Source organism: Mytilus californianus, unplaced genomic scaffold, assembly GCF_021869535.1.
Source record: "Mytilus californianus isolate M0D057914Y unplaced genomic scaffold, xbMytCali1.0.p SCAF_53, whole genome shotgun sequence".
NCBI lineage: Eukaryota > Metazoa > Mollusca > Bivalvia > Mytilida > Mytilidae > Mytilus > Mytilus californianus.
The window spans coordinates 908,218-930,470 of record NW_026262705.1 but is presented as its reverse complement, the minus strand read 5'-3'; the positions used below and the strand labels follow the sequence as shown (position 1 = coordinate 930,470).

The 22,253-nt window shown below is 31.7% G+C and overlaps 2 protein-coding genes and 1 long non-coding RNA gene across 5 annotated transcripts in view; 2 read left to right on the top strand and 1 right to left on the bottom strand.

The window, feature by feature from the left end:
- Positions 1-7,264, bottom strand: part of LOC127703873 (GTPase IMAP family member 7-like) — a 52,271-nt gene extending 45,007 nt beyond the window's left edge. Inside the window, exon 1 of the mRNA XM_052207949.1 lies at positions 7,180-7,264. The gene's annotated coding sequence lies outside the window, so the exon portion shown is untranslated. The remainder of the gene's footprint in view (positions 1-7,179) is intronic.
- On the top strand, positions 3,867-4,678 carry LOC127703882 (uncharacterized). Its single transcript, XR_007983100.1, has 2 exons — positions 3,867-3,925; positions 4,556-4,678. It is a non-coding gene; the product is annotated as an uncharacterized LOC127703882 (long non-coding RNA).
- A 209-nt stretch (positions 7,265-7,473) lies between the features above and the next one.
- The window catches only part of LOC127703867 (uncharacterized), a 38,990-nt gene continuing 24,210 nt past the window's right edge, over positions 7,474-22,253 (top strand). The window contains exons 1-4 of one of the 3 annotated variants that reach the window (XM_052207941.1): positions 7,474-7,516; positions 7,799-7,895; positions 11,445-11,492; positions 16,710-17,406. In XM_052207941.1, coding sequence (XP_052063901.1) covers positions 11,484-11,492; positions 16,710-17,406 — 706 coding nt within the window. In that variant the 5' untranslated portion in view covers positions 7,474-7,516; positions 7,799-7,895; positions 11,445-11,483. Of the gene's footprint in view, positions 7,517-7,649; positions 7,896-9,784; positions 9,886-11,444; positions 11,493-16,709; positions 17,407-22,253 lie in introns of those variants that run through there. The other 2 variants (XM_052207943.1, XM_052207942.1) reach the window with 2 other exon arrangements.

Here is a 22,253-nt window from a genome sequence, read left to right as displayed (position 1 = left end):
CATTCAAAATGTCAAAATTCAATATCTTCAAAGTACCTGTTCAGTGAGTACTTTGAAGATATTATTATTTGATAAATTTTGTATAAGTTACACTCTCGGCCATCCCTCATTTCTATTATTGTACGAGTTAGAAATTTTTGTAGGGCCCGCCAAGTTTATACTCTGTTTTTCATGTATGCTTATAAACTATTTGTTAAATAAACTTGTACAATAATTTTCGGCCAAAAATAAAATTTTTATTAATGGTTTTTTTTTTTTTTTTTTTTGAGCTAAAGATATTTTTCCAATTACCTTCTGTATTACTTCCTGTGACAATACAATTGTGTTTTTCTAATATACTGTAGCTTCTTTTAATGCTTCATTATGAGTCCATAACATTTGCAAGGATTAATTTTTTTTTATAATTTTTTTTGATTGTTTTAATCTTTGAATATGAAAACTTTGCCTCACAGCAACAATTTCTCGCATTCTTTTCCGGTTTATTTAATACAACATTGCTCTGTACTCCTCCTGCTCCATACAACGGAATAAAAGTACGCCTAACTGATATCCTTAAAGGGCCATCAACTATTACCTTAAGATTCAAATTATTTATTGATTGTTCTCTTATTTAAATTACACCAATCATCTTCCGTAGAATAAGATATGTTTGCATTGAAATAAAAATTACAATGTACAGAAAAGTTTAACTATATATGTCTGATTTAAATCTCTGACAAAAAAGAGTAGATTAATGGCATATCATATTAAATTTACAATACAGCCTTTGAATTTAGGATTAAACTAGTGTTTCGAAAAGAAATAATAGACGATTTTATTTATAAAAATGTAATACATGTTATTCATGAAAACACTTTTTGTAAAACAATCGAATTTGAAATGAGAAGTTAACAAAACCGTATAGGTTATTATTCGATATAAGGAATTTTAAATATTTTAAGGACAACATTCTCTCTACAAAATATACATTTATTGACAGGTTATCAAATGGTAATGAAAGTAATAGAAAGCATGTTGTCGCTGTGTTTGATTATACCTAGCAAGACAACACCAAGAATAATCTACATACACCGACCGGCAATGGCCAAAACAAAAATGATAAACATGCAGACGATTTATGAGTATACAGTTTAATTTATTCTCACAAGCAGATGATGGTTGCTAACCATAAAAAATTGTAAACAACACGTTTAATAATTTCATGCGTCCGAAGCGCTTTTCTGGATTTACCTTCATCAGGAACGCTCAATGCCAAACATTTGAAATCCGAGGGATGTATAAGTACCGAAACAGTTGAAGAGTTATATGACAAAAATACCTAAAACAAATAGCCAAATTCATCTAAGGTCAACTTTGCCTGAGGGAGTTGAAACCTTAGTTTCTTTATAATTTCAAAATTTATAAACGGACAATTTTAAAAAAGTTAGTTATAAATCATGTCAGTACCGAAGTACTGACTACTGAGCTGATGATACCCTCGGGGACTGATAGTCCACCAGCAGAGGTATCGACCCAGTGATGTAAAAAATTGAAAACAACACGTTTAATAATTTCATGCGTCCGAAGCGCTTTTCTGGATTTACCTTCATCAGGAACGCTCAATGCCAAACATTTGAAATCCAAGGGATGTATAAGTAACATAAGTTATTCTGACATATTAAAAATGATATACAAATCTGGGATAATTCTTATTTATCAGTGTAATAGTCTTTAAATATACTGCCGAAATGTTTCCTATGGAACCTTTATATATTTCATATAAAAACGGTTATATCTGACCTAGATTTTAAATGTTTAGTCTTACAAGGGAAACTTTACAAAATCCATACCACAACAGAGACATTATTTCGTTCCCCAATGTCAATTTCCCCTTCTCGGACAGGAATGTTCCTATCACACAATATAATGGTGTTAATATGATTATATATCCAAACTCACCCGCTTTGTCCGTGTTTGAAGTGACGTTTTGGCTTTCAATTTTGCATTACTGGTAATGTTTCGAGTCGAAAATTTTGTTATAACAAATTTACAAAACTTTTACTAAATTCTTCCATGCATACAAAGATTGGTTAAGGAAGTTTGACTTTTTGCTTATTATGTTAATAGTAAATTAAAACCAAACTAAATAGTATTGTTGCACAAACATGTAAACACGTTTTTATATTTTGGCATTGCACGAAGTCATGTTTTTCTCTGGTTAATAACGACTTTACACTATATATCCCCAAGTAACGTTAAGTACTATCAGATCTGTATTTTGTGTCTTTTGTGTTTTTGTTAGGGTTTTTACGTGCTTTGCAACGATGAAATGAGTTAAATCCTTTACAACTGATTTTTAAAACTTGTTCTTATGTTGTGTCGTTACATTACCATTCCAGATGAGGGAGAGGGTTTGGCGCCAGCAAACATCATGTTTAATCCCGCCACATTTCGTATCTTCTGTCTCAAGTCAGGAGCCTGTAATCTCAATGGTTGGACTAAATGACATAGAAATTAACTATAGATCACAGTACGAACTACAACAATGACCAAAAATCACACCTAATAGTTAGCTTAAAAAAAAAAGAAATGACAAATGTAAACCTTTTCAAACAGAAAATTATTTGCCTAATTTATGTTAACACCAACCCAGCACGCAGCGTCATTTTAAACGTTGAAATATTGTTGATATTTTGTCATGACGTTGCTTTAACGTTGTTTCAACGCTGTGACAACAACGTCGAAGTTATGTTGCAGAAAGTAAGTTGTTTCAACGTTGAATTTTAGTTGAATTTTTAATGTTGAAGTTAGGTTGAAGTAAATATATTGTTCCAACGTTTAATGGTGGTTGACATGTCGACGATGGAAGTTCGTCGAGAAAAAAGATTGTATGCATTGGTGTAAAAAATTAATCACCATTAGTGTTAAAGAGAAATCATTATGGTTGTACATCGTTTGTTGTTGCATCAACAAAAGTTCATAAATAAGGATTTTGTTATCGAAAATTGTAATCAATGTCGCCTTTTAATTTTTTTGTACATATCTAGTAAAATCAGGAATATTCCAAAGAAATATAAGCTCAAACCGACGTCTAACCGGGACGTTTATCAATATCATAAAAGTATACAAAAACATCGAAATATGCTACTAACTAATCTTCTCTTTTCCGGAAATATTTTAGACATAGATAAGACACAGCATGTGAAAGTGCAGCATCTACACACCTGATACACGAGGATTAGCACTCCCAATAATCTATTGATAGAATTAAAATGTGACATGATGCTGATTAGTGTATGACCGCACGTGTGTGACCACCTTTTTCAAACGCGGCAGCGATCATCAAGTATGATACAAACACAGGACCGTTTTCAGCAAAGAAAAATTCATTGAAATGTAAGTGTTTCTTTAAATAATTATCCGTTGCTGTATTGATTGTTTCTTAATACTTGATTGGGAGACTATATAATGCACACACGTGTAATATAATGAAAATCTCGCCATATTGCATTTTGTAGAGATATCATTACTGACTTCAGTGTGTCCATCGTCTTTTTTGTTGTACGTTCCAATATGACCGCACCTCTATACAAATCGAGATATAAACATGTACTTTAATCTGGAAACAGCATACTCAGCTTACATAAAGTTTATTCCAGTTCTTTACTGCTGATTTGTTAAAGAAAAGGAACTTTTGCGAAGTAGGATTATCATCTCCCCCTTTTTTATCTAAAATTTTAACCCGTCATCCATAATCACATTATTATAATTATTGTCAACTATGCTCTGAAATTTTTAATGATTTCTTTTTATTCTTGAATCAAATTTTACAAATTTAAAATATTGCATGGCAATGATGATCGATGTTATTCTTATTTTTTGTACAGGTATTAGGGACAGAACAGTAAGAGTTTAAGGAAAATTTGATTATGAGAACAATGCAAAGGTAAGATTTAAGGATAGAGGTAATAGCTGTCAAGGTATGTATTTTTTAAAAATTTTTAACATTTTTAATTATCAATAATCAGTATGTATGTTAGATTGCATGTGTAGTTTGTGTGGATACTGTATGAACTTTGTGATTTGTGTTGATTTACATGCTCTATATGGGCCCTTTAATTAGGAATTTGATATAAGTATAAATATTTTTTTAATGGATATCAAATTTAAAACATTAACTGCAATCAATAAGACGGGTGGCATTGTTACAATAGATTCTGGTGCTCGAGATGGGTGGCATTTTAACAATAGATCCTGGTGCTCGAGATGGGTGGCGTTGTTACAATATATCCTAGTGCTCGAGATAGGTGGCATTGTTACAATAGATCCTGGTGCTCGAAATAGGTGGCTTTTTTACAATAGATCCTGGTGCTCGAAATAGGTGGCATTTGTACAATAGATCCTGGTACTCGAGATAGGTGGCATTGCTACATGTTCAGGAGCGAAAATGTTAAAAACGGATCCGCGTTTATGTAAACCAGTTAATTAATAATAAAAAAAACTGGCGTTATATAACATTTTATTCCATGCCTTTGACGTTCTACCTTATTGTCAACTTATGGTTGTTTTTTTTCAGGAAGAGTAATGAATGTCTACACTAAAATAACAGAAGCTAAACCAAAGAAGGAATATGCACCAGAAATGGTTGGAGTTTGGAGACTACAATTTTTTTCACGAAAATATTAAAAATGAATTAAGAGATTATTTGTTTTCATTTACCAGATCACCTTTTGGCTATATGAGCTTTTTTCATAGCTTGACATCTGTTGTGCTGGTTTTTTTTAAAGATCAAATCTTGCTGATGTCCCCTGTATAGTCATGTGGCTTCAATATCTTTTGTGGTTACTACGTATTATAGATATAACGTGATGTGGTATGATTGCCAATGTGACAAATATCCACCAGAGTCCAATTGACGTGGAGGTCAATAAACGGCCTTCAACAATAAATAACACAACACCGTATAGTCTGCGATAGACGACCCGGACACAATTTTTTTAAAACAATTCAAACGAGAAAAACCAACCGCCTAAATTTGTAAGGACAAACAAATATGACAGATGAACCAACAACAAGCAATGAATTGCTTATTTCAACATGGAACAATGTTGTTGCAATAATAGGGTGAAGTTGTTTCAGTGTTAATTTTCAACCTATATTCAATCCAAAATCAACGTCGATACATTGAATGTTGAAAATATAACGTTGTTTCAACGTCATATATTCAACGGTTGTTCTAACCTTTCAAAACCAACAGTTAATTCAACGTCTTTTGAATTTCAATGTTGAAATGCCTGCTGGGCAATAATGAACGAAAAACAAATATGATATACAGCAACAAACGACAACCACTGAATTACCGGCTCCTGACTTGGGACAGGCCAATGAAGAATGAGGCGGGGTTAAACTAGTTTGAAGGTGCCAACCCTCCCTATGAAACAAAGCCTATTTTTTTTCTACGGATAACGTTTGTTTGTTTTTTATTTTTCAGGATAGCCTATTTATTATTATATCATCGGTAATTCATTGCTGAATTAAGCGTTTTATGTTGACATCGAAATATTGATCATTTAATTAACTAATGTATTATATAGCAAAATAATATTTCCCACAGAACGTAACAAAGTTAACGTGCAATACCAAAATTATGGCTCTCTGAGAAGGGTGATATCCACAACTCCAGACTCATAGGTACATGACTGTTTTAATATACCAAACACATATTGGCATCTAATTTGGTCTATGGAAAAATAAATGGTTATTCAACGGCGGTGAATGATAATGTTATTCACCGGAAGTTAAAATTTGTCGTTTTCGAGGAAATATCCGAATAAATTCATGCTACGGAATCTTTTATTAGCCAATATATTTATTCAACTATACCTGTACTGTGAGGTATACTAACCTTTCAACTTACACAAGTACTATTTGGGCATAGTTACACATAAGCGCTCTCACCAGTGAAAACATATGTTTGAAGAGGTTTTTGTCAAACGTTATTACCCAATAAAAAGGAATTGAATGTATACGGGGAATATTATCATCCGCAGAATTTAAATTGCACCCGAAAGCTCGTCCCATATGAAAAATAACTTTGAACAATAATCGCCAATATTCATTCAATAACCTTATATTCTAATTCTATTAATTACTCTCTTCTAATCTCGTAAAATATGCTGACTCGTGCTCAATGTGCAGTAAGGCTATTTAACTCTTTGATGGGAATAACCATCGATTGATTTTTAATAAGTAAATTTAAAGTTAGAAAGCTAAAAAGCTCATAATTAAGAAAATCCGTATCTCACGTACACAAATGTACTATGTTTTGTTTGACATGCTTGTTTTCAGACTAACCATATCAGTTGTCTGAAGACGATATTGGGCAACAAATAAAGTTTATAGTTATTGAAATTCGAAACTTGTTCTGCTCTGCATGCATTTGCATAAATCTTGTTACAACAAATTTATAAAATAAGTCATTAATCTTGAAAATAGGGAAATCCAGTTGTTTGTCGTTCAAAATCAATAGTGGCATACTACCCCAATATTAAGATTATATTATTGATTTAGTCATTAGGATTACTTACTATCTTTAGTGTCTTATACATTCCTGAATGATTAAGCAAATTCAGATTTGCTTTTTCTAGTTTTGCAGGGAACTGTATTTATTTCTATATGATATTGTTACATCTTTCAACATTCAACAAGGCATAATTGGTAGCGACTTAGCAAACAAACTTTTAATTGTGATTGGCACATGTAACAACCGAAGTATTTTAGCGCAGTATAATTACGTCTCAGCAATAGGTCAGGATTTCAACCTCATTTAATAAAGATGTTTTGCTGCACTATGTTCTTGAACCTCAGGCTCCATTATTAGAATGCAACTCATTCTTCACATTCCAAGTTATGTTTGAAAAATAGTCCATTCAAGTTGTTATAATAATGATACAAACATTGTTAATTGTTACCAAAAAGTTGCATTTAATTGTAATGTAGCAGATTACATTAATAAATATAGCCAGGTTTGTCTGGTCTGTCTTCAAACTCTTCAAAATGGGACAAATGGCTGTGTTTCTACCACTATTTACACTTAATATATATTTTAAGTTTTGATAGCAGTTGAAATGAACTTCAAATGATGTAGTATAACATGTGTAAGTTAATAAATTGGTATAATCTATATTACATATTTCTTACCTTTCGTAAACTGCTTTTCAAAATGGCATTTAACATAATGCGTCATAATGTTTCCTTATCAACAAGGTTGTATGGTGGACCATCTTTATCAAATATGTAAATTACAAATAATAGTACAAGGAAAATTCCTAAAATAGTAGGCAAGTAAGGATAACAAAGATATTTGACTTCATTTTCTGATCGAAATAATAATTGAACATTTTTATATGGATATATTTGAATCATTATATTTTATTTGTCAACTTTCTGGCAAATACGTTTTACCGTAGTTCATTTGTTTACAAATACATGTACATTCAATCCGCCATTTAATTTGTGTTTTGATATATTTTAAAAGGTAAGTTATTATATATTTTTACAAATGCCTAAAATAGCTGCTTATTACATTTAAGAGAATGATAATCCCTTTCTTCATGAGTAAATACGAGTTTAAGCGAGTGTTTATCATGAAGAAAGGGATTATCATTCTGCTACAAACTTATTGTACACTGGTAAATTGACTTAGGCTCAAATGATCTCTTGGTTGGTTGTTTTCAAGAATTAGTTTCAGTGTTATTGCAATATTTATAATAAATGCAAGACTTCCTTTTTATGCATTTCATTTATGGATTATTTTTAGTGGTGTAAGGACTTAATTACAATTTTATGAATTATGATGAATTGTGATTTTTACAACAGTACAATGAAATGGTACGAATAGAATATACTACCTAATTGTGAGTATGAATGTAAAACATATAATGTCTTAGTGAGGAATTACCTTTTTGTTTATCATGTTTATCATGTTTATTTACAGTTCAAATCAATCAAAAAATATTTGTGTTACAGTTAAAATTTATTTCACAGCCAATATGTTAGTCCAGCTTTTTACATTTTAAACTACAATATTATGTCAAAAAAAGATCAATACATAATTATAACCAACCGCGGATCAAGCAATGTTGAGTTCATAATCGCAATAGGTACAGATTCAAGTCATATTTAATTCTGAAACTTTTTTATTTTGTTTGCATTGCTTTGATATGCATTGTACTTTAATGTTTAATAATCTAAAGTTATTTGAAAATATACTCATAATAACATTCATGGTTAACTTTAACTTATTTAAATTTTGTTTATTTGTTTCAAAATTTAAGTTTAAATTCTTCAGTTTCAATCACAAATCCTTTCAAACTGAGAAACGTGCGTCGCGGAAGTTGTAGCTCATTTATAGAAACTCTTTGTTTTGAACTGTAAATAGGTCTTAACAAACTCATTCTTCACAATTAAGAGACATAAAATTCTACAATTTCATTGATCGAGAGCACTTTGTTAATGTTAAAACAATAGGAATTCACAGGTGGATCTGTTATTGATTATAAGATCTGCCTGGATAACTTTACACATTTTCATACAGTGCTAGCTGTAATTCAGCATTTATAGTTGATTCCGAAAAGAAGAAAAGTTTACATATATTTATATACCTACACTGGAGTTATCTTCTTACAGAACGATAGGTCGTTCTTTTAAAGAATCAACCCGCACGATACAAATTTTCAATGAAATTTGCCCCAAGGCATAAAATAATGACCTGTATAAGGTCATTATTTTCCTAGTTAAAAGGCAAACTTTAATTTACTTGAACATTAAATTCGTTTGATAGCTATCGTGTGTTGTTGTCATTTGAGGGTTTACACTCTAATTTTCCATATTTCGTAGGTTTCAGGCACAAACAATCCTTTATTCCGTTTATTAGACTGAAATATCAAAAATCGTCATTAACGCATATTTTCACTTCCAAAACAAATAATGTGAAGTTATGTTAATTTTACGATACAATAAAGGGACATTATGTGAGATGAATTTAATAATGCAATCATTTTATAACACTTTAAATCAAACCAGATTTAACACATTATGTGTAGGTTTTGAAAATCGTATTTATTTACATTGTATTGGAAATCATACTTTGACCTATGGATATTCGTTTTTCGTGTTACATGTACATGTATCATGATTTCGTGCTCTCTTCATGCCAGTTTTTGTTTACATCTTAATATACCTTTTACTATATCTAATGATAAAATGATTCAATATTCTTATTTTCTATAGAATAACAGCCACGTACTTTAAAATGGGGAGGGGATATAATTAATATGTATTCCTAAATCTGAGTTTTATATATATATAAAAAGTTGTATTGTCAGCCAAAAGAGAGAAAACAATTACTCTGAATTGTTCGTTTATAAAATTGTTGTAAAATACAATTTGCCGCGATAAAAATGTAATGAAAATAAAGTTGATACAATACATTACTTACAAAGTGACTTGTATTTTCATACACCGTAACAATTCATTTGTGTCTTGCTTCATGCAGTTATATGTACAGTAATATTTCTATTCAAACTGGACAATGATTTCTAACGTTTATATATCTAGTTTAATTAGTGAGTTTTATTACACATTATCAATGAGCCGTAGCGCATATTAAAACCTGAACACATCAGAAAAGAATATCACTCTTTCGTGTGGTCGGTAAAATGGGATGTAAATAATGAAAATCATTGCAGAAAAAAATATTTATTGATGGTATATAAGTCAGATAATGCATATTTTAAGGGTTTTTTTTGTCGTATTACACACCTCGGAGTGTCAGGATTGCCCAAAGACGACCACACTAGGGTGTTTCATAGTGAACTGATATAAGTTGGAGATTTCTTTTTATCGGTAAGTAGATATAAGCAGATGTGGTATGAGTGCCATTTAGACAACTCTCCATCAAAATCACAATTTGTAAAAGTAAATCACTATAGGTCAAAGTACGGCCTTCAACACGGAACCTTGGCTCACACCGAATAACAAGCTATAAATGGCCCCAGAATGACTAGTGTCAAACAATTCAAACAGGAAAATCAACGGTCTAATCTATATCAAACGAGAAACGAGAAACGAGAAACTCTTATGAACCACATCAACAAACGACAACCTCTGGACAACAGGTTCCTGACTTAGGACGTGTGCAAACAAACGCAGCGGGTTTAAACGTTTTAACAGGCGCATACCTTCATCCTAACCTGAAATAACAGTGTAACATCACAACATAGAAAGGAATGGTTAACAGTTCGAAATCTACATAAAGATATATTACATTTATATTAAGTTTATTTCAATGCTAAACGTTTCTCAAGATAAAACTTTTACAATCAGTATTAAGTATTTGTTATGATTTATGTTATTAACACAATGGTTTTCCCCATTTTAATCAGCATTAAAGAAATTACGAACTACGCAATTAATATAAATTTTAAACTTGCTTTCCAATCTAATATAACTTCAAGGCTGACTGGGCAATAGAAATATGGTAACTACATGTCTATCATTTGCCAATGTGACGGACGGCCTCTATTAAATGACCTCCTATTGTGTTTATTGTCAATTTGTTCTCGTCCTAAACATGGATGAAATATTTGTCACTGGAAGTTAAGCAACCAATAATCAATCAATCCAATCTAACCATTAGTTTTGTTTTATTCTTCTATTTTTTATATTCAACTATCTTCTATTTTTTTTCTATCTGTTTAAGGTCATTATTTACCCTTGTCAAAATTAAAACTACTGTTTGTTAAAACATTTCATGCATTTGAAAGTAGTAACGTGTTGTTACCAATTTAGGGTTTTACTGTGCAATTTCCAATCTGTAATTATAGTCGTTTAAAGATTAAGGCAGAAATAAGCATTTCTATCATTTATTAGACTGAAACATCAGTTAACGTCGTCAACGCAGAGTTTACTCTTTTCGAAATAAACAATTTGACTGTTTGTAAACTTATCGTTACATAAAGTGACATTAAGTAAGGGTAAAAACTATTGTATGACAATTCATTGAAAGGTTTAAAAACAAAACACATTTTATCTCGTTCGTGAGCAGGATTATTAAAAACATAAGTATAAAACCTTGCTGAATTACAGCGTATTTTAAATCGTACTATTACATATAGATGTCCATTTTTTGTTTCATGTTACTTTAACATTATAATTTTGTGCTCTCTTCTTGCCAGTTCGTGATTTCTTTACATAAATATACACCTTGTGATGTCCGGAATGGAATAATAAAGACTTAAGTCTTATATTTGACTAATCCCGATACTCCTTCGCGTGTTACACACCAAGAAAACCTTTGAAATAAGCATTGCCTAAAACGTAATCCGAAAAATGAATAAGTGTTTGCAATGATTCGTATTGAATTTTTCATACTGTATTGATTACTCATTTTAAAATAATTCCAGATCTATGAAAATCAGATATGTATAATTGAAGAGTATAACATGGCTGCGGTAAGTAAATGAAACATCTCTTTAATTAAACAGATAGTTAAAAGGTTAAACTGACAGGATATAAAGACTACTTATATGTATTGATTTCATAAATAGTAAATGTGCAAGGTAAAGTTATAATCGCAAAGCATCTTTTAGTATATCATTGTGAGATTTGACTCCTGGTTTGCCATTTTTATTACAGCAATCTTCATTCAGTAATGTTAACACACACAAATAAACAAAGGATTGGTGTAAAAGTATAGGTTGTCTAAACAAGATCGGTGTGTACTTCTTTTGGGGGTTGATTAAAAGATTTAAATACAATAACAACTCAAATAGTTTTAACAAAGTTTACTTTGATATCGATCGAATGCAATTGCTTAACTGATAACACGTGTAAATGATTGATGTATTACAAATTTTTTATGATTATAGCCATTTTCAAGTTTCTAGGTCATAATCATGTAATAAGAGCTAATAAGTATGATATATGATCAGGTGTCTTTGAAAGCATAGATTATTAGGAAAAACCTTATGTTAAAATCGAAATATAGGAAGCATTATGCGTGAATACAAATAGATATAAAGCAAATACTGCCCGTCAGAGTTAAACTAATAATATGAAGTACTATTATAAAAAAAACCTCCATCAAAAGCGCAGTTTTGATCACTAAATATAGTTTTGGTAGCTTAGATTCAGAACATAGATAATTTCTTGTCAATAATAAAGCTTTTTTACTGGATAGTTGCATCATTTAATGTAACAACTAACTAATTATTTTATCAAATTCAAAAATATGTAAGTTCAAATTAAACACTAAATTTAATAAAATAATTTTAGAATACATGGCACTTCGTTTTAATGCCGAGCCGCCGGGAAATTGTGTAAAACATTTTTGAATTTAATATGAAATTTAGATATATGTTTTTTTTTATGATCACTGACAGAAGTCTGACAAGTATTTTTTTTATTCTTTTCCGTATTTTACACGTACAACAAAGCCGCGTTATTACATGGTCTATTAAGATAGTCTGGGGTAGCATTTCTTTAAAAAAATTTAACGATTGTTGGCTGCGGTGACTGTATACTGCAATTTCATTTGGAGCTAGATTTTCCATTCTCCAGCTCTGATAGAATAACAGGAGATTTGATCGAAGGATACAAAATATGTTGGGCAATTTGAGGTCATGTGTGCATACACATAGAACAAGTTTTTAGTTTTGCTTTTGCACGGGGTTCTGAGTTCTTGTATGGAAAAATGCATTGTTTTATTTTTACTTTCATCAAATAGTTGGTTTGGTTACCACTGTTGAGATATGCGTTTATGAAGTTCTGTATATATCAACGTTCGAAGTATTTCACCACTTTCAATTGCATATATCCTTCATACCATACAGTATGGTGTATTCCATAGTGTATGAGAAAGATGACACGAATGGAAATTCATATACTGGCATGTACGATTTTCACGTAATAGATATCGATGATGATTTGAGTACAATTTTTGTAAAAGAAAAATATCTAGAAACGGCACATATCGAAATCTCTTAAATGGTTCAGGAAGAGACAGATCAAGGTCACAAACAAAAACTGAAGTAAATGTCACGGAACTCCAAATAAATGAGATAGGATGTGTCAACATGGTTTGCTGCTACTGATACGAATGCATCAGCCGTCGTGCTAATCTAGACTTTAATTGACGATCATTGATTTGATTATTCCATAGAATAAGTTGAACTATCTATATTTTAGATCAATCCATTACAACAATTGATAACTTAAAACAAGTTAAATTGGGTTTTGATTAATTGGTTGATTGGTTTATTATTCTCGCTACAATGGCAATATTGGGCCACATAGTACATCATTCTCTTTATTATTAGAAAGTACATTTAAGGGTAATCAGGGAAGGATATTTAGTAATTTTAAAGGAGTTCATGTTATCTGCTCCAAAATATAACGCATTCGTCGAGATATCATCTCCTATTATTCATTTTGTAAATTTGGAAATCTTGATCTAAGCAATACGCTACTTTTCATACATTTGCTATATCAACATTTGAATAACATAGGACAACCTTGGTATTATTGCTGTACCCCCTTACGTTGTTGAAAAAATTCTGTATATACTTTATTTTGCTGGCATACTGCATTTTGTATTCGTTATTTTTTGCTATACCTTAGAAAAACTACTTTTTGGGAGTCGCAGTTCCATAGAAAAGTGTTGTCCTTGTACGTACGCAAATCCAGATATTTACTGATCTCTTTATTATCAAGTTCTTTCCATTTTTCCGCGGAAAGACCATATGATTTGTTTTGGCTATTATATGTTTGTCTTCTATCGCCAAACCTTTTTTTTGTGGTATTCAGTGGTTTGGCAAGATATCGCTTATATGTTTTGGATATTATATCGAATAGTTAATGTGCTTTTGAAACTTACCCCGTTTAGCAGAATAATTTTTTTTGTAAAAGTTATCTCCCAATACACAGTTTTTTTCTCTATTTCTAAACCGGAAGTACCAAATATTATCTATATTTCAGGCAAAATAGATATAAGAAGATGTGGTATGAGTGCCAATGAGACAACTCTCCATCCATGTCAAAATTTATAAAAGTAAACCATTATAGGTCAAAGTACGGTCTTCTACACGAAGCATTGGCTCACACCGAACAGCAAGCTATAAAGGGCCCCGAAATTACTAGTGTAAAACCATTCAAACGGGAAAACCAACGTTCTAATCTATATAAAAAACGAGAAACGAGAAACACTTATGAACCACATCAACAAAAAACAACTACTGAATATCAGGTTCCTGACTTAGGACAGGTGCAAACAATTGCATCGGGTTTAAACGTTTTAATGGTACCAAACCTTCACCCTTATCTGAAACAATAGTGTAACATCACAACATAGAAAGAAACACTATTAAATATCAAATGAAATGGCTTAACTCAATCAAAAGACATATTAACACCAGTGAACATACACTGAACAAAAAAAAAATGATCTATGATACAATGTAAATACAAAAAAAAAATAAACTAAGGGAAGAATAATTAAAGTAGCATGCTATACCGCTTTGAAATGTTAAACAATTTAAGAAAAACAATATGCCTGAACAAATATATCAGCCATTTGCAATTACTTTAAACACAGGTAAATGAAAATAAAAAATGTTTTAGTTTGCTGCTGACAAAATCGATATTAGTGCCAATGTAAACTATATTCAAAGATCTAATTACAACATTGGTAAGATAACCTTTACTAATAAGTTTGTTTAAAGGTTCGATGAGTTTACACGGATCACATAGTGATTTCCGCGCTTTAAGTACAATATTACAATTATTAAAAGTACATATACCCATTGTTTTTGGTATCTGTGTGAAAAAGGTATTATATGAGACCGGAAGCAACATTTTCGAAACCGGAGGTAGAAAATCATCCGTCTAAAGTATATAGAAACCATATATTTTTTGAATCAGTATGAAGAAATCTATTATAAGACGCCAATAGTACTTTAGAGTAAATCTAAGAAGCGTCTTATCAATTATTACGAAATTTAATGTGGAAAGACTGTTAATTGTTCTCTGAACAATGATTTTGTTTTATGTGTTTCATCCGGATTTTGCTTTTAACCTTTTTTTAATCATTCAATTGGTCAAGTTTTCTTTGCTTTAATTCTTGTCCATGATTATCGTAGTGTAATCTGAATCAGCTTCTTCAAAAATTAGTGTGGGATCGTTCTTTGAAATGTCCAGTTTTCATTTCAATTTTAGAAAGGATGTGTTTGGAGGCTCCAGTGGGAAAAGATTTCATTGTGTCATTGTAATTGTTAATACATACACATTTTTAAGGATTTGCATTAAAAATTTATCTGAATCTCACAAGCAACATTTAGTTCGGGAATATTTAAGTAAGGTTTAACGAGGTTTAACGAGGTTTAACGAGTTAAAATTCTTCAGAGAGTAATTTGAACTTATCTTCAGTTATTGATCTGATTGATAGGTTTATGATTCTAAGATATGTTCGTTCTAACCTGGAATTGGATAACATTGTTAACCGGTTTTGTTTTCTCTTAATCGAATTATGACTTTTGAACAGCGGTATACTAATGTTGCCTTTAATTACTTGTATAAGACTTGTTTGTTGTCGGTATATGTTAATTTGTGAAAAAAAATCTCGTCCACGTCTTCCGGATTTTGAAAAATATCATTTGTACACGGGTTTTACTTCATCAGGTTTAACGATACAGGCTGAGGTGCTTTTTGTTGCAACAATTCTTTATCTAATTTTGTAAAGACTATCTACCCTATTTTTTTGTTTATTGTTCGAAAGTCATTATCCTCTTTCTAATTACATTGTATAATTTCCCTATTGCCTTTTTCACCTTACTTTTATAATGATTTTCCGAGAAAGAACAATTATAGTGTTTGCGGTTTTTATTGAACTTTAAGTTTATTTTTTATGTACATCAACAAATTTGTCGACATTACCAGTAAGTAGTTGCATAAAAGAATGACGCTTCTATCGTCCCTATTTTCGACCCCGAAATACACGCCTATATCCCTAAATTTAAATTTTCTATTCCCGAAAATGAAAACAATTTACGTTAGGTCAAGGAACAGAAAATGGACTATGTTACATAGTTTGGTAATATTTGCATGTAGCTTTGGATCGCTGAACTAAACAAAAAATCGAAAAAATAATGCATTCATCTCTTTTCAAATTTTCAAATCGTTAAATTTTTCGAACAAATTATGTGTTGTTGATACATAAATTTCCTATTATTAACCAATATGAAAACTAGTTAGTAGTGAAAAACGTACAAAATCCACGTTTTGCGGCCTACAACGCGATATCGTATTGCTTATTTCGACGTTTTGTAGCATTTTTTACCTATAACACAACTTTGAAAGATGTTTACCGTAAATACGAGGTCGGTGACCCCATTATTATTTTATACCATTGAATGTCATATGCTATGTTATATTTTGTATATAATTGTTTCTCATTGTCTTCTCCCGGAGCCTTCTGTAAATATATAAAATTAGAAAGCAGCAGACCAGACATGTTAGAGTTTTACTTCTTGTGATTAGTAGAACCTTCTTTCACATAGTGTAAAATTATACTAGCTTAAGAGTAATTAGGTACATGAAACCTCTATATTCTTGATCTTTTAAAAACATTTTTAATTTAGACGTTTTTCTGACTAAAGATGTTAATTTAATTTTAGGTAAAAAACATTGCCATAATTGGACGTATTGGAACAGGGAAAAGTGCTACGGGCAATACACTATGTGGACGCAAAATATTTAAATCAAACTTTTCTGCAAATTCAGTAACTGAGAACTTTTTATCACATGAAATACAGTGCGAAGAACACAATACCATTCTTCGTATTATAGACACTCCTGGTATATCTGGAAGCACAGAACACGATAACCATTTCTTGATCGAATTAAAAAAGGTCCTAAATGAATACGATTCCGGTATTCATGCAATATTAGTAGTTTTATCACTTCGGGAAAGTTTTACAAAAGCAGTTCAAGATTCTTTTGCATATTTCACGAGTATTCTTGGTGATAGTTGGGAACAATTCGGCATTTTGATTTTTACAAATCCCGATTCGCTTGAGGACCCGCTGAATGCAAAGCAATATATAAAGAAAAGTAAAGCTTTCTCTAAAATAAGGAAGCTTTTTGGCAAAAAATATTTTGTTGTTAATAATACAAAACACTGTCCAAAGCAACTTTCCCAGCTATATTCATTAATAGTGCAAACAATTGACCAAAATGGTTCATCTGTGTACACGGATGCACGTCTGACATCAGCAGAAATGTGTCGTAATGAACAAGGCGACATGAATGCAGAGATGTTGCTAAAACGACAATTCGAAGATAAATGGAAAACTGAGAGTATGCATATGGAAGGTAATAATTTCATTATTAGTTATGCAAGCATAAAATACCTATTTGGACTATCTCAGAATTGTATGACTCAGGTACAAAAAATGTACACAATGGGTGAACATAACATTATTTCATTGAATTGTTCTCATCAATTATCTTTTATCGAAAGCCATTTAAAGACGACGTATTTTTCTTACATCTTTATCTAGATCTAATTTGAAAGTTTATTTCAATAACTGTAAATATTGTGTGGAAACCCAACTGCTACATACGTAAGCGGATAACTAATCTCTTTGTCCCCTGCCTACAAAAACAAGTGAAAACAATAGATAGTTGAGGTCTTTTGTACTGGAACCACTTTTGAACTAAACTTTATTGTAGCCCAACTGGTATTTTCTTGTCGTTTTATATATTTCATCAATAAGATATCAAATTTGATATAGATTGCTAAGTTTCATGATAGTATAGCAATATTTATTCCTGTCAACAAAACGATGCTGAATACTGCAAGCTATTCTTGTGTGGTGAAAAGGATTATGATATTAAATGTACATTACCATTCTGACAATAAGGTCCCATCTGATTAATTTCTATTTAATGTGAATGTTTGCTTTATAAATGGAGGGCGAGCGAGCAAATGTTTATATTTACTTATTCAGAGGCAAACACTTTTTGCGCTAGCTATCGACAAATTTTGAATATATATATAAACATATAAAACTATAGAGAATTGTATGTGATTTTAATTACATGTATTACTAAATGTATTGCAAATTTGTCCTTTTTATTCATATGTATTTAAAAATAAGGAGATGTGGTATGATTGCCAATGAGACAACTATCCACTAAAGTTTGAACGAAGTGGATGTAAGCAAATATTGTCAACCGTACGGCCTTCAACAATGAGAAAAACCCATACCGTATGGTCGGCTATAAAAGGCCCCAACATGAACAATATAAAAACAATTCAATTAAGAAAACTAACGGCCTAGTGTATACCAAAACAATTTACGAAAAACAAATATGATGGACATGATCCAGACAACCACTGAATTACAGGCCCTGACTTGGAATGTACACATTGGACATTGCAATATAATTCTAATAATCTATAAAGGCGAAATGGAAATTATCATCTTTTATGACAGACTTAAAACAGCTGATGGTATACCAACTTCTTGCCACTATACATCATTTACTGTGTAACAACCCTATGTAAAGCCAACGAAGAAAGGCATTACTCGACTAACGAAAGCTACATGTATATTCTAATATACAGATAGGCGCAGTCCTAACCTGTACAGCAAGCTAACTTGCTAAGAAGTCATTTTGACTGGTTAAAGTTAACCTGTGATAGGATTTAGGACTGCTCTGGCCAGTCCTAGGACCACAATCAAGTTAACTTGTAAAGCGGACTTGGTCTTACGACTGTTTTTTTGACTGCCGAAAAATTTAACTTGGATACAGGTCTGCTACTATTTTAAACTTCGAAACCAGTCCTGCCATGAGTTACCTTTGATTTTGACATCTCCGCTCGAACCAGACCTGACCTCAAGTTAACTTTTGGCTGGTCTGCTCAACACAAAGTTAACTTGTAACCGGGACCGCTCTACATCGATTTTTTTTATAAAATATTTTTAAAATTAATGTCTTTGTTTCTTGATATTTATGGTCGGCTATGGTTCAGAGCACCCACATTACTAATGTTTCTTTTTATGCGCCAATTAATAGTGCTAGCATGTCCTCTTCTTATTCAAATAATTGAATCATCACCAAAAATCAGCAGTTTTCATATCTCAGACTGGCTCGTATAACAAAATTTTTTGACGGCACCAACCAAAACTGACCGTATTTGCACTTTATTATGTAAATTTATATAGGCACATAAAAAATCAGTAATTTAAATTTTTTGTTATGTCAGGATGGATTGTATGATATAAATGACAGCAATATTGGAACACAATGACTACAAAATTTTGTCCGCATCAATTCAGAGTGCCAGCATGTTCTCTATTTATTCAAATAATTGGCTTGTAACAAAAATTCAGTATTTTTGATACCTCAGGCTGGCTAGTATAACAAAACTATTTGACGGCATCAACCAAAACTGACCATATTTGTACTTTATTATGTAAATTTATATAGCCGCATAATAAATCAGTAATAATTTTATGTCAGAATGGATTGTATAAAACAAAATTATAGCAATATTGGAACACAATGCCTACAAAATTTTGTCCGCATCAATTTAGAGTACAAGCATGTCTTCTTTGTTCAAAATAATGACTCTTTACAAAAACTCAGTAGTTTAGATAGCTCAGGATGGTTCGTGTTACAAAATTATTTGACTGCATCAACCCGAACAGATTATATTTGAACTTTATTATGAAAATTTATATAATTACATAGTAAATGAGTAAATTTTCTAAATCAGGATGGATTTTTTAGTACAGCATGTCCTCTTTTTATTCAAAATCTTGACGTGTCACAAAACATCAGTACTTGTATTATCTCAACCTGGCTCGTATGACAAAAATATTTGACTGCATCAACCCACACTGACCATACATTGTTTATTTGTTCTTTATAATAAACATGATACAAGTATGACATGTATGAGGTGGCATTTTCTGGGAATCCTTTACTGACTGGCCATAATATTATGATAATTTGCAATTTTATAGCAGCATCATAAATCATAAATTTGTCAACTCAAGATGGCTTGTATAAAACGAATGATAACAATATTGGTACACAATGGCCATAATGACTACTATATATTCTCCTCGTCAATTTAGAGGGCCAGCATGTCCTCTTTTTTTTCAAAATCTTGACGTGTCACAAAAAATTAGTACTTGTAATATCTCAGGCTGGCGCGTATGACAAAAATAGTTGACTGCATCAACCCACACTGACCATACATTGTTTATTTGTTCTTTATATTACACATGGTACAAGTATGACATGTATGAGGTGGTATTTTCATGGAAACCTTTTCTGACTGGCCATAATATTCATGATAATTTGCAATATTATAGCCGCATCATAAATCATAAATTTGTCAACTCAGGATTGCTTGTATAAAACGAATGACAACAATATTGGTACACAATGGCCATGATGACTACAAAATATTCTCCGCGTCAATTTAGAGTGCTAGCACTTCCTCTTCGTATTCATAATATTGACCGGTCACTAAAGTCAGTAGTTCAGAATGGTTTGTATAACAATACTATTTGACCACATCACCCAATACTGACATGACTGATTATATATTTGTACTATATAATGAAAATTATGAGAATTTCTCATCTAGGAATAGTATACTGACTGACTGTTAGTATATTATGTCTGTTGATTGATTTTGGTGGTAGCTGAAAGTCCAGGGTCAAATATTTCATTCATGTTCAGAACGAGTATATTTTTTCGGAATTCCCAGATATCATTTATAATCGGTAAACATGGTAAAGATGAATCTGCCAAAATTACCGAGATGAATCATAACTTTACAACACCTTAATTATATATCCGGACACTATACACTTTTCGTTTGAACATTTTGTGAAAAAAACAGAATCGTAAATCCAAGGTAAACAAAGAAAATTACGATGAACAATCCATGTAATGCATAGAGTTATATTAAGCAACGTCAACAATGATGTTTGTATCCCATCATATAAAAATATTTTTCCGATGCGTTGGATAATCTTTATATCCGCCTTCTAATTAAACAAAAAAGACCTTTGTCGATCAACGTGTGTGAAATTTTATAGCTATTATTTAAAGTATATAAGAATATGAATTGAAAAACAGATTTTTTTTAATGTGTATAATATGGATACAGAGTCACCAACGAGTATAGTAATTTGCTATACTGGGAAAAAAGAACAATACGATTATTGTTTGCATAATAAAAGCCCAGGTCTAAAATGAAAAGTCATAAACACGGTAATCTGTCATAAGCAGACCTGTCCTGAGGTCTGGTCAAAAGCATAACCGTCCACAGGTCTGGTCTGGAGCTGACCAAGCCACAGGTCTGGTCTAGGGCAGACCTGTCCTCAGGTCTGGTCTGGGGCAGACTTGTCCTCAGGAATGGTCCATGGCAGACTTGTCCACAGGTCTAGTCTGGAACAGACTTGTCAATAGGTCTACAGCAGTTATAACAAAGCAGACCTAGGTCTGGTCTACCAACGACGAAGTTAACTTGCTTGTCTGCTTTAAATTTCTTAAGTTAACTTGGAAAGCAGTCAAAACGTCTGCTCCAAGTTAACTTTAACTGTTTACTAAACTTTAAATTTTTGAAATACTAAGGCTATTCTACCTCTGGAATAGATTATCTTAGCTGTATTTGGCAAAAGTTTTAAAAAATTTTGGTCCTCAATGCTCTTCAACTTCGTACTTTATTTGGCCTTTTTAACTTTTTTTGATTCGAGCGTCACTGATGAATCCTGGTATCTATGATGAGTTTATTTGTACAGGTTAGGACTGCACCCATCTGTAGACCTTTGTCGTGTTGTCTAGGGCGCTAAAAAAAGTGCAGGTGGTATTACCACGATGACTCAGATGCAGGGGTAAGAATCCCGCAGAGGGACGAGCTAATTAAAATTTGCAGATCTAACAGTGTTGTGTTATATTTGAGACGAAGCATATATAAATTATGGTGTTAGCCCTGTATAACAAAAGGCTATCCGATGGTGAACGACAGTCGTAAAATTGCCACATATTTAGACGTATATGAAACAATTTGTAATTTGATGTGACGGCATGGTTAGAAAAAAATATAATCCTTTACGACAGACAAGAAACAGCTGATCTGCATGGTATACCATTTATTTGCCACTAAACATCATGTTCTGTGTATTAACTCT